At 35.3% G+C, this 12851-nt stretch overlaps 1 protein-coding gene across 1 annotated transcript in view; it reads right to left on the minus strand.

Annotated features, from left to right (window-relative positions):
• The window catches only part of MTREX (Mtr4 exosome RNA helicase), a 147409-nt gene that overhangs the window by 58296 nt on the left and 76262 nt on the right, over positions 1–12851 (minus strand). Inside the window, exons 18-19 of the mRNA XM_007469275.1 lie at positions 11814–11986; positions 11147–11215 (exon numbers count right to left, since the gene is read on the minus strand). Coding sequence (XP_007469337.1) covers positions 11147–11215; positions 11814–11986 — 242 coding nt within the window. The remainder of the gene's footprint in view (positions 1–11146; positions 11216–11813; positions 11987–12851) is intronic.

The following is a 12851-nucleotide window of genomic DNA, read 5'->3' on the forward strand; positions in this document are numbered from 1 at the left end:
GTGTGTGTGTGTGTGTGTGTGTGTGTGTGTGTGTGTGTGTGTGTGTGTGTGTGTCTATGAATGCAATTATATTCGCTATAATTTTTCTCCTTTAAAAATGTAAAACCTGTCAAGTACCAGCATGACAGCATACGGAGCTTCACAAATCCGCTCCCCAGCAAAACTGGAGAAAATTATAAAAACCCAACCATTTAAAGTCTCTGGAAATGGTTCTAAGGGCATATAGCAAAGGAAGAAACATATTCAAGGAAATCTATGAAAATTCAGTAAGAATTTGTGATATCTAAACCAAGACCACTCCCCTCTCACTGCTTTCTAACTCAAGAAAACAGGAATTGCAGACTGGTGAAGCCCAGATCACAGGAGGGCTGCTCTGCCTGCAAATATCAGGCAGAGGTCTATCTTCCCAGGAAGAGCATGATATCAGCATTTCTTATCCTGCTCCCACCTACCTATTGCTAGGGCTAAGTTCTGGGCAAGTAGGGGATTGTAGGGGCTGAGAGGTGGGGGTTCCCCTTTTCTGCCCTGTCCCCACTGCTTAGCCAGAGACTATCTTGGGGGTAGCACTGCTGAGAATACTGGGGCCTCAACTGCCCTTGTCCTGGCTTATAAGACCTTGATTCCAAGCTGGGAGAGGCAAGCTGAGAAGATGTGAAGCTCTTATGCTCCACTTAGCCCTCAGGGCCTAAAGCAGGAGTGTCACCCAGAGAGACGTGGACCATTGTTCCCACACCAAGCTTTAGAACTTGGCTCAGAGATTGTGCCTGGGGGGAGAAGCAGGCCTTAAAACAGCTCTTAATACCTTCTAAAAGAAAGTGATTTCATTTGCAATAGAGGCTGGGAAAGTTCAAACTTTAGAGCATGCTCAAAAACAGTGAAGGCCGTGGTGAAAGACAAATGGAGGAAATGTGTAGAATCACTGGAAATACAGACAAAATATGGAGACCAGCTAGTTTACAGGAGAGAACCTTGGGGGAGAGGAGGTGGGGGGAAAGCTAGGAGGAGCCTCCTGCAATTAGTGGGGCTTAACAGAAGGGTATGTTCAGGGAAAGACACAAAGAGACCCTTTTTAAAACCACTGTCATCCCAGAGTAACTATGGGCATATCCAAGGCTGTGCCAAGGAGAAACATAAAAGGTTCAGCACTGTAGGGGGAAGAGGGAGGTGGAATACACTTCACTCAAAAAATCTAGCTGCTCATGAAACATATAAACAAGCAAATAACAACAATAAACCTGGCTTGGGGGGTGGGGGAAACCAGTACCCAGAGTGCTACAATATATTATTGAAAATGTCCAATTTCTAAGGAAAAATTATGAGACATGGACAAAGACAGAAAAGTATGAACCATAACCTATAAAACAGAAAAAAAAGCAGGCAACAGAAATTGCCCGTGAGAGTGACCAGATGTTGGATTAAACAAAGTCTTAAAGGTAGCCATTATAAATATGTGCAAAGAACTATGGAACCATAATTAAAGAAGTAAAGGAAGGGACAATAATCAATGTCCCAATTTGACAATAACAATCAAATAGAGAATATCAATAGTATAGATATGATAAAAAGAACCGACAGGAAATTCTGGATTTCAAAAGTGAAATACTTGAAATGAAAAACTCACTAGAGGAATTCAACAGCATATGTGAAGTACAAGAAAGCATTAACAAATTTGAAGATAGGCTGGAAGAGATGATATAATCCAAAAACATAGGGGGAAAAAAAAAGAAGAAAAATGAACAAAGCCACAGAGAAATGTAGGTCACCAATAAGAATGACAACATAAACATAATGCGAATACCAGAAATAGAGGAAAGAAGTAATGAAAAAATATTTAATAAAATAATGGCTGAAAACTTAGCAAAATTAATTGAAAAACAATCTACAGGAAACTCAATGAACTCCAAACAGTAAATGCAAAAAGATGCCCAAATACACATATCACAGCAAAAATGCAAAAACCAAACATAAATAGAAAATCTTGAAAGGCGTAAGAGAAAAACAAGACATTTTTTACAAGGAGACTACAATAAGGTTAATAGCAGAAACTTCTCAGGAGAAATGATGGAGGCCAGAAGCAGTGGGTTAGCATATTCACAGAATAAACCTTTTAACCAAGAAATCTATATGCAGGCAAAGTTATCGTTCAAAAACAAACATTCCCGAATAAACAAAAAACTGAGAGAATTTTTTGCTGGCATACTGGCTTTACAGAAAACACTAAAGGAAGTTCTTGAGGCTGAAAGTAAGTGACACCAGTCATAATATTGAATCCACATGAAGAAACAACTCTGGTAAAGGTAATTATAAAACACAAAATAATTGACTATTTCCTTTTCTCTTAAATGACTTAAAAACTAATTATATAAAACAAAATGTATATATCAAATTGTTGAGACTGTTGAGCCTATAACAGAAATGTAGTATATTTGCCTATAATAAAACAAAGGAAGTAGGTGGGAGCAAAGCAGTACTGGGCTAAGTCAACAAATCTAGATGGTAAGTTGAATTCATAGGAATTAAGAAAGACAACCAGAAATGATAAATAAGGTTAATATAACAGAAATTATAAATATATACTTACTCTCCTTTCTCCTCTAAGCTTCTTTAAAAGTCATAACATTATATAAAGTAATAATCATAACATGTATTGTGGGGTTTGTAACATTTATAGGTATAATATCTATAACATATATACCACAAAAAGAGGGAAAATGGAAGAGGCATAAAAGAGTAATGTTTCTATATCTAACTGGAATTAAGTTAGTATAAATCTGAAGCTTATTCTATTTTGTTAATACGTATATGGAAAGCCCTAGCAACCACTAAGAAAATAACAAAAAATATAGGCAGAGAGAAAAGCCCATGAAATAAATTAAAATGTCACATTAGAAAACACGTACTCAATGCAAAAGAAAGCACTAAAGGAGGAATAGAAAAACAAAAAAAGAAATGACACATAGAAAACAAAAAAAGACAGCCATCAATCTAGTCATACCAATAATAACATTAAATGTGAATGGATTAAGCAGCCCAATCGATAGGCAGAGATTTTTCAGATGAGATAAAACAATATCCAACCATGCTGTCTACAGGAAACATAGTTTAAATTCATTGATACGAAAAAGACTGAAAGTAAAAAAGATGGAAAGAGATATAGCATATGAACAACAATCCAAAGAAAGCTGAAGTAGGCTATACTAATCATAAGATGAAACACACTTTAGCAGAACACAAAACACATGAAGCAAAAATTGACAGAAATGAAGAAATAACATTTCAACAATAATAGTTAAGAGACTTCAACACACCACTTTTTCCCTTTTTTTTTTTTTTTTTTTTTTTTTTTTTGGTACGCGGGCCTCTCACTGTTGTGGCCTCTCCCGTTGCGGAGCACAGGCTCCAGACGCGCAGGCTCAGTGGCCATGGCTCACGGGCCCAGCCGCTCCGCAGCATGTGGGATCTTCCCAGACCGGGGCACGAACCCGCGTCCCCTGCATCGGCAGGCGGACTCCCAACAGCTGCACCACCAGGGAAGCCCCAACACACCACTTTTAACAATGAATGAAACAACTAGACAGAAGGATCTGCAAGGAAAGAAACAGAAGACCTGAACAACACTCTAAAAAAAACTAGACCTAACAGATACCTAAAGAACATCTCACCTCAACAATATATACATTCTTCTCAACTGCACATGAAACATTCTGCAGGAGAGGACATGTTAGGTCACTGCACAAATTTCACTAAATTCAAAAGGAATGAAATAATATCAAGTATGTTCTCAACAACAGAATGAAATTACAAATCAAAAGCAGACAGAAATTTAGGAAATTCACAAATACATGGAAATAAACACATTCTTAAATAACCAATGGGTCAAAGAAGAACTCGAAAGGGAAATTAAAAAATACTTTGAGATGAACGAAAATGAAGGCACAATATGCCAAAATTTATGCAGCTAAAATCCTTGCAGATGGAAATTTATTGGTATAAACGTCTTATAAAAGATATTGGTATAAAGGTATTATAAAAGAAAATCTCAAATTAATAACCTAATCTTCCACTTTAAGACAATGGACAGAGAACCGCAAACTAAATCTAAAGCTAGGAGATGGAAGGAAATGATAAAGATTATAAATAAAGGAGCAGAAATTAATGAAACTGAAAATTTAAAAAAATCAATGAAACCAAGAGCTGATTCTTTGAGATGAACAAAACTGATAAACCTTTAGCTAGGTGAAAGATTAAAATTATAAATCAGAAATGAAAGAGGGGGGTAAGCTGGGACGAAGTGAGAGAGTGGCATGGATATATATACACTACCAAATGTAAAATAGATAGCTAGTGGGAAGCAGCCACATAGCACAGGGAGATCAACTCGGTGCTTTGTGACCTAGAGGGGTAGGATATGGACAGCAAGAGGGAGGGGATATGGGGATATATGTATACGTATAGCTGATTCACTTTGTGATACAGCAGAAACTAACACACCATTGTAAAGCAATTATACTCCAATAAAGATGTTTAAAAAAAAAAAGAGGAGACATTACTAAGAACTTTACAGAAATAAAAAGGATTATAAAGCAATATTATGAACAACTGTACACCACTAAATTAGGTAACTTAGATGAAATGGACTAATTCCTAAAAAGACAAATCACTGAAACTGTTTCTAGAAGAAACAGACAAACTGAACAGACCTATAACAAATAAAGAAACTGATTTAACAATCAATAAACAATCCACAAAGAAAAGCCGAGGCAGGTAACCTCACAGCCAAATATTTAAATAATTAATATAAATTCTTAAAACACTCCTCCAAAAAGTAGAAGAGGAGGGGAACACTTCCTAACTCATTATGTGAGGCAGGCATTACCCTGATACCAAACCCACGGAAAGACAGCAAAAGAAAAGAAAACTACAAACCATTATCTCCTTTGAATATGGGTGCAAATATCTTTAACAACATATTAGCAAACTAAATCCATTAACACAGAAAAAGGATAACAGAGAATGAACAAATATGATTCATCCCAGGAATCCAAAGTTGGTTTAGTATTTGAGAATCAATTAATATAATATACTTCATCAGATTAAACACAAAAGAGAATAAAAAACAACCATATGATTATTTGAATAGGCATATAAAAAGCATCTGACAAAAAAACATCAACACTCAACAAACTAGGAAAAGAAGGAAACTTCCTCAACTCAATAAAGGACACTTATGAAAACATACTTAATGGTGAAAGAGTGAATGATCCCCCCACCTCAAGATTAGGAAAAAGACAAGGGCATCTGCTCCATCAATATTGTACTGGAGGTTCTAGCCAGGCCTATTAGGCAAAGAGAGGAAATAAAATGCACCCAGAATGGAAAGGGAGAAGTAAAACCACCTCTATTTGCAGACAAGAAAATCCTAAAGAACCCACTATTAGAACTAATAAAGTTAGCAAAGTTACAGAATGCAACAGCAATACATAAAGTCAACTGTGTTAATATATACTTGCCATGCAATATTAAAAAATGAAATCAAAAGAACAATTCCATTTATGATAACATCAAAAGATTAAAATACTCAGGAATAAATTTAACAAAAGAAGTGCAAAATTTATACTTGGAAAACAAATTACTGTTGCAAGCAATTTCAAAAGATCTTAAAAAATGGGAAAACTTCCCATGTTCACAATCGAAAGATTCAAGGGTTGTAAGCTGACAATACTCTCTCCAAAATGATCTAAAGATTAAATGAAATCCCTATCAGAAACCCAGCTAACTTCTTTGTAGAAATTGACAGATAATAAAATTCACATGGACTTTCAAGGGTCACAGAATAGCCAACAACACAATCTTGAATAAAGGTGGAGGTCTTACCAATCCATTTCTTTAAACCTTAACTACAAAGACACAGTATTACAGACAGTATGGTACTGGCATGAGGATAAAGATATAGATCAACTGAACAGAACTGAGAATCCAGAAATAAACTCATGTGTCCATGATCATCTGAGTTTTGACAAGGGTGCCAGCATCATTTAATGAGAAAAGAATTTTCCAACAAATAGTCCTAGGACAAGAAAAAAGTTGGATTCTTATCTTAAGTCACATATAAAAATCAGCTCAAAACAGAACAAAGACCTAAATGTTAAGAGCTAAAACTATAAAACTTAGAAAAAAACATAGGGGTAAATCTTCATGATCTTGATGTTGGCAGTGGTTTCTTATATATGACATCAAAAGCCTAAGTAACAACAACAACAAAAGAAATTGGATTATATCAAAATTTAAAACTTTCGTGCTTTAAAGAACATTGCCAAGAAAGTGAAGATGTGCAAGATGGCATCTCAGGTGTATTCTAGTAAACATTTAGGGAAGAGTTAACAACTATCCTGCTCAAGTTATTCCAAAAAATTGTAGAGGAAGGAACACTTCCAAATTCCTTCTACAAGGCCATCACCACCTTGATACCAAAACCAAAGGTATCACAAAAAAAATGAGAAGCTAATATCACTGCAGAACATAAATGCAAAACTCCTAAACAAAATATTAGCCAACCAAATTCAATACTACATTAAAAAGACCAAAGCCGAGATCAAGTGGGATTTATCTCAGGGATGCAAGGACAGTTCAATATCCACAAATCAGTCAATGAAACACCACATTAACAAACTGAAGAATAAAAATCACATGATCATCTCAATAGATGCAGAAAAAGCTTTTGATAAAATTCAACACCCAGTTACAATAAAAACTCTCAACAAAGCAGGTACAGAGGGAACATACCTCAACATAATAAAGGCCACATATGACAAATCCACAATTAACATCATACTCAATGGTAAAAAAGCTGAAAGCATTTCCTCTAAGATCCGGAAGAAAACAAAGATGTCCACTCTTGCCACTTCTATTCAACACAGTAGTGGAAGTCCTAGCCACAGCAATCAGACAAGAGAAAGAAGTAAAATGAATCCTAATTGGAAAGGAAGAAGTAAAACTTTAACTGTTTGCAGATGACATGACACTATACATAGAAAATCCTAAAGATGCCACCAAAAACTACTAGAACTCATCAATGAATTCAGTAAAGTTGCAGGATACAAAATTAATATACAGAAATCTGCTGCACTTCTATACATTAACAAAGAACTATCAGAAAGAGAAATCAAGAAAACAATTCCATTCACAATCGCACCGAAGAGAATAAAATACCTAGGACTACATCTTACTAAGGAGGTAAAAGACCTGTACCATAAGAAAACTATACTATACTATAGGGAAAGTGCATGACAGTAATGAAAGAAATTGAAGACAACATGAACAGATGGAAAGGAATATTGTAATCGTAGACTGGAAGAATTAATATTGTTAAAATGACCATATTCCCCATGGCAATCTATAGTTTCCAAACAATCCCTATCAAATACCAATGGCATTTTTCACATAACTAGAACAAATAATTCTAAAATATGTATGGAAACACAAAAGACCACAAAGAGCCAAAACAATCTTGAGAAAGAAAAACAACCTTGAGAAAGAAAAGCAAAAACTGGAGGCATTATATGCCCTGATTCAAAACTATACTACAAAGCTACAGTCATCAAAACAGCATGGTAGTGGCATAAAAGACACATAGATCAATGGAACAGAATAGAGTCCAGAAAATGGACCCACACTATTATATGGGCAATTAATCTATGATAAAGGAGGCAAGAATATACAATGGGGAAAAGACAGCCTCTTCAACAAATGGTGTTGGGAAAACTGCACAGGTACACATGGAAGAATCAAACCAGACTACTCTCCCACACTATGCTCAAAAATAAATTCAAAATGGATTAAAGACTTAAATGTAACGTGTGAAACCATAAAACTTCCAGAAGTAAACACAGGCAGTAAAGTCTTTGACACTGGTCTTGGTAATATTTTTTTGGATCTGTCTCCTCAGGCAAGGGAAACAAAAGCAAAAATAAACAAATGGGACTAAATCAAACTGAAAAGGTTTTACTCAGTGAAGGAAACTATGAACAAAACTAAAAGATCACTGACTGAATGGGAAAAGATATCTGCAAACGATATATCCAATAAGGGGTTAATATCCACAATATACAAAGAACTCACAAAACTCGACATCAAAAAGACCAAACAACCTGATTAAAAAATGGCAGAGGGCCTGAGTAGATGTTTTTCCAAAGAAGTCATCAGGATAGCCATCAGGTACACGAAAAGATGCAACATCATGAATCATAAGGGTAACTCAAATCAAAACCCCAATGAGCTATTCACCTCACACCTGACAGAGTAACTATTAACAAAATGACAAGAAATATAAATGTTGGTGAGGATATGGAAAAAAGGGAACTCCTGTGCACTGTTGGTGGGACTGTAAACTGGTGCAGCCACTATGGAAAACAGTATGGCAGTTCCTCAAAAAAGTGAAAATATAACTACCAAATGATTCAGCAATTCCACTCCTGAGTATTTATTTGAAGAAAACAAAAACACTATTATTCAAAAAGATATATGTACACCTATGTTCCTTACAGTATTACTGTATATCTCATAATAGCCAAGATATGGAAGCAACCCAAGTGCCATCAATAGAGAAAGAAGATGTCTCTCTCTCTCCCACACACGCACAAACACACACAGGAATATTACTAAGCCATGAAAAAGAATGAAACCTTGCTATTTCCAACAACATGGATGGACCCGGAGAGTATTACACTAAATGAAATAAGACAGACAGAGAATGACAAATACTAGATGACTTCACTTAAATGTGGAATATGAAAAACAAAACGAGTGAACAAACATAACCAAACAGAGTCATCGATGCAGAGAAAAGATGGCTGCCAGAGGGAAGGGGAGGGGAGGAGGAGAGAAATAGGTGAGGGAGATTAAGAGGTACAAACTTTCAGTTACTAAATAAATGAGTCACAGGCATGAAATGTACAGTGTGGGGAATATAGTCTATAACTATGTAATATCTTTTCCTGGTGACAACTAGAATTATCACTATGAACATTTTGAAATGTACAGAATATATCATTATGTTGTGTAATAGGAACTAACAGTGTTGTCAGTCAATTATGCTCCCCAAACAAACAGACTCATAGACAGAGAGATCAGATTTGTAGTTTCCAGAGGCAGGGGTAGGGGAAGGGGGAATTAGATGAAAGTAAAAAAAAGATATAAACTTCTAGCTATAAGATAAATAAATACTAAGGATATAACGTATGATAAATATAATCAACAGTGCCGTTAATTATAATGTTATAATATAATTATAACGTTATAACAGTGCTGCTATACATGAAAGTTATGAGAGTAAATGCTAAGAATTCTCATCACAAGGAAAAAAGAGTTTTTAAATTTCTTTAATGTATCTATATGCGATGATGGGTGTTCACTCAATGTACTGTGGTAATCATTTCATGATGTATGTAAATCAAATCATTACATTGTACACTTTAAATTTATATAATGCTGCATGTCAACTGTATCTCAATAAAACTGGAAGAAAAAAAAACACCCCAAGCAAACCAATCAACCAACCGATTAACCTTCAATGGCCTGCCACTGCTTTCAAATATTTAAATCTAGACCCAACATACTCAAAATCTGTATTTTAAATACTTTCCACGATTAACCTCAATACTTTTTATTTTACTCCTTCCCTTCACCTGAAATGTTCTGTGCCTGCTGCATACTACTTCCACCAGTGAATATCCATCAAATGAAATTCTACTTAGTGTTCAAGGTTCCATTTAAAATTTTAAATTCTCTTCCTTCTCAGGTGCCATCTCTAATAGCTGAGACAAAATTTCTTCCTCCTCCTGCTCCAAATGCACTTTGCTTATATCTTTACTGAAATATTTCATAATCTGCCTTAAATTTTCATTATCTGCTTGCCTCAGTTCATAAAATGAGTGAGTACAGGAATTGTGTCTATGGTCAATGAATGCTTCTTAAATTAGAATCAAATGAGACAATGAGTGTGACAATAATTTGAAAAACATTCCTGTAAATTATGAAAATGGTAATAATCTATTCAGTGGGATTAATCACAGATCATTAATCAAAACTCCTATCACAAACCTATGAACTTAATTATTTCTCCACAACAAATGGCTTCAGTATCTCAAAGTTCATTTACATATTTCAGGACTAACTTTCAATCCCAAAGCTTAATTCTCAACTGCCTTTACACATAGGCGGGACAAAGAAGTTAATGACAACAAAATCATGAGATCATCTCATGCAAACCCTTCATTTTAAAGAAATGAAAAAGCAGGCATGAAGATTCAGAATGTCCTGCCTGAGGTCATATACTGGCACCTGTTGGTTGGTGTCTACTGCAGGTAAAGAAAATATAATAGACGGGAAGGCTGATTTAATTTTGAGGTAATCGTTTTTCTAACGAATTATCAAAATCATCCTTGGGGGCTTCCCTGGTGGCGCAGTGGTTGAGAGTCCGCCTGCCGATGCAGGGGACACAGGTTCGTGCCCCGGTCCGGGAAGATCCCACATGCCGCGGAGCGGCTAGGCCCGTGAGCCATGGCCGCTGAGCCTGCGTGTCTGGAGCCTGTGCTCCGCAACAGAAGAGGCCACAACCGTGAGAGGGCCGTGTACCGCAAAAAAAAAAAAAAAAAATCATCCTTGACTTTATGTATACGTAATCTTTTCAAAGTATTTATATAAATAATGACCAAAAGCAACTTTATTATTGCCTTCGTGTAGAGAGAGTAAGTAAAATTAACCAGCTTTCCTAAGTTCTTTCTTTTAAGTCTCTAACATATACCTGAATCAAAATTCCAATTTTCAGTGTCAAATGCTAATTTTTTCTAATATTCAATTTAAACAGTAAATTTATAAAAAGGACTGGTGAACTCAGAGAATAAATGTAAAACTGTCATGAAATTAAAATCTGTGATAGTGTTAGGAAAATAACCATACCACTTTAAGGATAAAACTTATGATTATTCAAAAAATTAATTCCTTATATAGAATTTATTACAGTTTCTCTTAAGGTAATGCTATTTCTTTTTTTCGGTAATGGTATTTCTAATCTGATCAATTTCCTGAGCCTGAAAAAACATTTCACTAAAAATTTACATACAATTCCACTTTTAGGACAACCGTTTACCTTGACATTTGATTTTTTTGAGAAATTCACCACTACACCCCAGCCAAAATCGTCTCCTTCATTCTTTACCTGAAAAGAAAGTATAGCAAGAGAAAAGGAATGTTTATGTCCAAAAGGCAATTTAGATATCATGCCCGCATTACAGGCTAATAAAACTTTGAGTTTTCCTGATAAAATGTTTTTTTGAAAGATCACTGTTAAACTTAAAAAAAAGAAAAAAAAAGAAATTAACCCTACAGAAAGAAATCACTGCCAAATTTCAAGGGATTCCAGAACAGCAATAACAGGAATTTCTCAGTTGGCAAAAATATGTTAAAAATGACATGGTGTATTTGTTTGGAGAATATCTGAAGTCTTTTATAGCTAATGAATTCATCCAGGTCTTAAAACTGCATTACTCTGGGACAGCATTTCATAACTGGAAATATTTCATGTTAATTCCGAAACTGTCCACTTCAATTTATATCCCCCCAAATGAAAATCAGTAGCAACTAAAAGGCCTTCACATGACCCCTCCTTCCTTAATCAGTGCCACATGAAACAGGTAAAAGAATAAAATTAATATAGATCAAAAAACTACTGTATTTTACCAAGATAAGAAAAAAAACTGGAAGCTTCATCCAAAAAATATTAAATATTGAAATAATTTATGACAAAAATGACATACCTTTACCAAACGACCTGGTTGTAGAAATGGTAAGCAATATTTTGGTTTGTGAATATATTCTTCAATTTCTTTACCCAATTTGGCAAGCTGCTGCCTAATCTTATAATAGATGACTACACTTTCTTCATTTGGTATTACTATTTTATTATACTGTTCTTCTGAGTTCTTTACCTCTGTAAGTAAATAAAACACATATACAACATCACAAAATTATACATCTTATGTAAATTATATACCAAAGATACATCTTTTTTTCCTACTAAAATTGTAGGGAACAAATTCAGACTGCTTAGGTTAGAAGCTTTGAGGAAAAGATTCAGAGACAACCATAAGACATGCTGTCTAGTTTCTCCCTTCCCCATTAAGGTTCACCTTCTCTATTTCTTCTCACAGTTCCCCAACTCACTGTGACCTCAAAGTGATTCTGAACTGGAGTGGTTTTATCTGGTAAGTTAATTCTCTCCTGTGGATAGGGGGAGAAGACTATTTCTGAGAATTCTAGACCTACACTGTTGAACAAGCACTGCCCTGTAAAACTGTATTATGGTAGAAATGTTCCATATCAGCACCTTCCAGTATAATACCCAGTAGACACTATGTGGCTAGTTAAATTTAAAATAATTAAAATTAAATAAAATTAATCATTTAGCTCTTCAATTGCACTAGCACCATTTCAAATGCTCAACAGCCATATGTGGCTGTTGACTTCTGTACTTGAAAAGCACAGAGAGAATATTTCCACAGAAAGTTCTACTGGACAGCACTACTTTGGATCTTCTAATATGCAGCTTTAACTCAGCAAAAAACCCAGTTTGTTAATGTCATCAGGCTTCCACCACCACCTGGGACTATGTCTCCTAAAACAGAAGACAGGAAATTCAACCACAGTTATCTCTCTACTCAGTCAGTGGCCAAAACACTAGCCCCTTTCAGCAACTGTCCTTTTAGTTAATCTAACCATCTCTGATGCCATTCCCTGCTCCAATTCTTGCAGCTAGTGCTGACCTCCCATCCTCACTCATTCCATTATGCTTCTTT

Source organism: Lipotes vexillifer, unplaced genomic scaffold (genome assembly GCF_000442215.2).
Source record: "Lipotes vexillifer unplaced genomic scaffold, Lipotes_vexillifer_v1.1 scaffold810, whole genome shotgun sequence".
NCBI classification, from domain to species: Eukaryota; Metazoa; Chordata; class Mammalia; order Artiodactyla; family Lipotidae; genus Lipotes; species Lipotes vexillifer.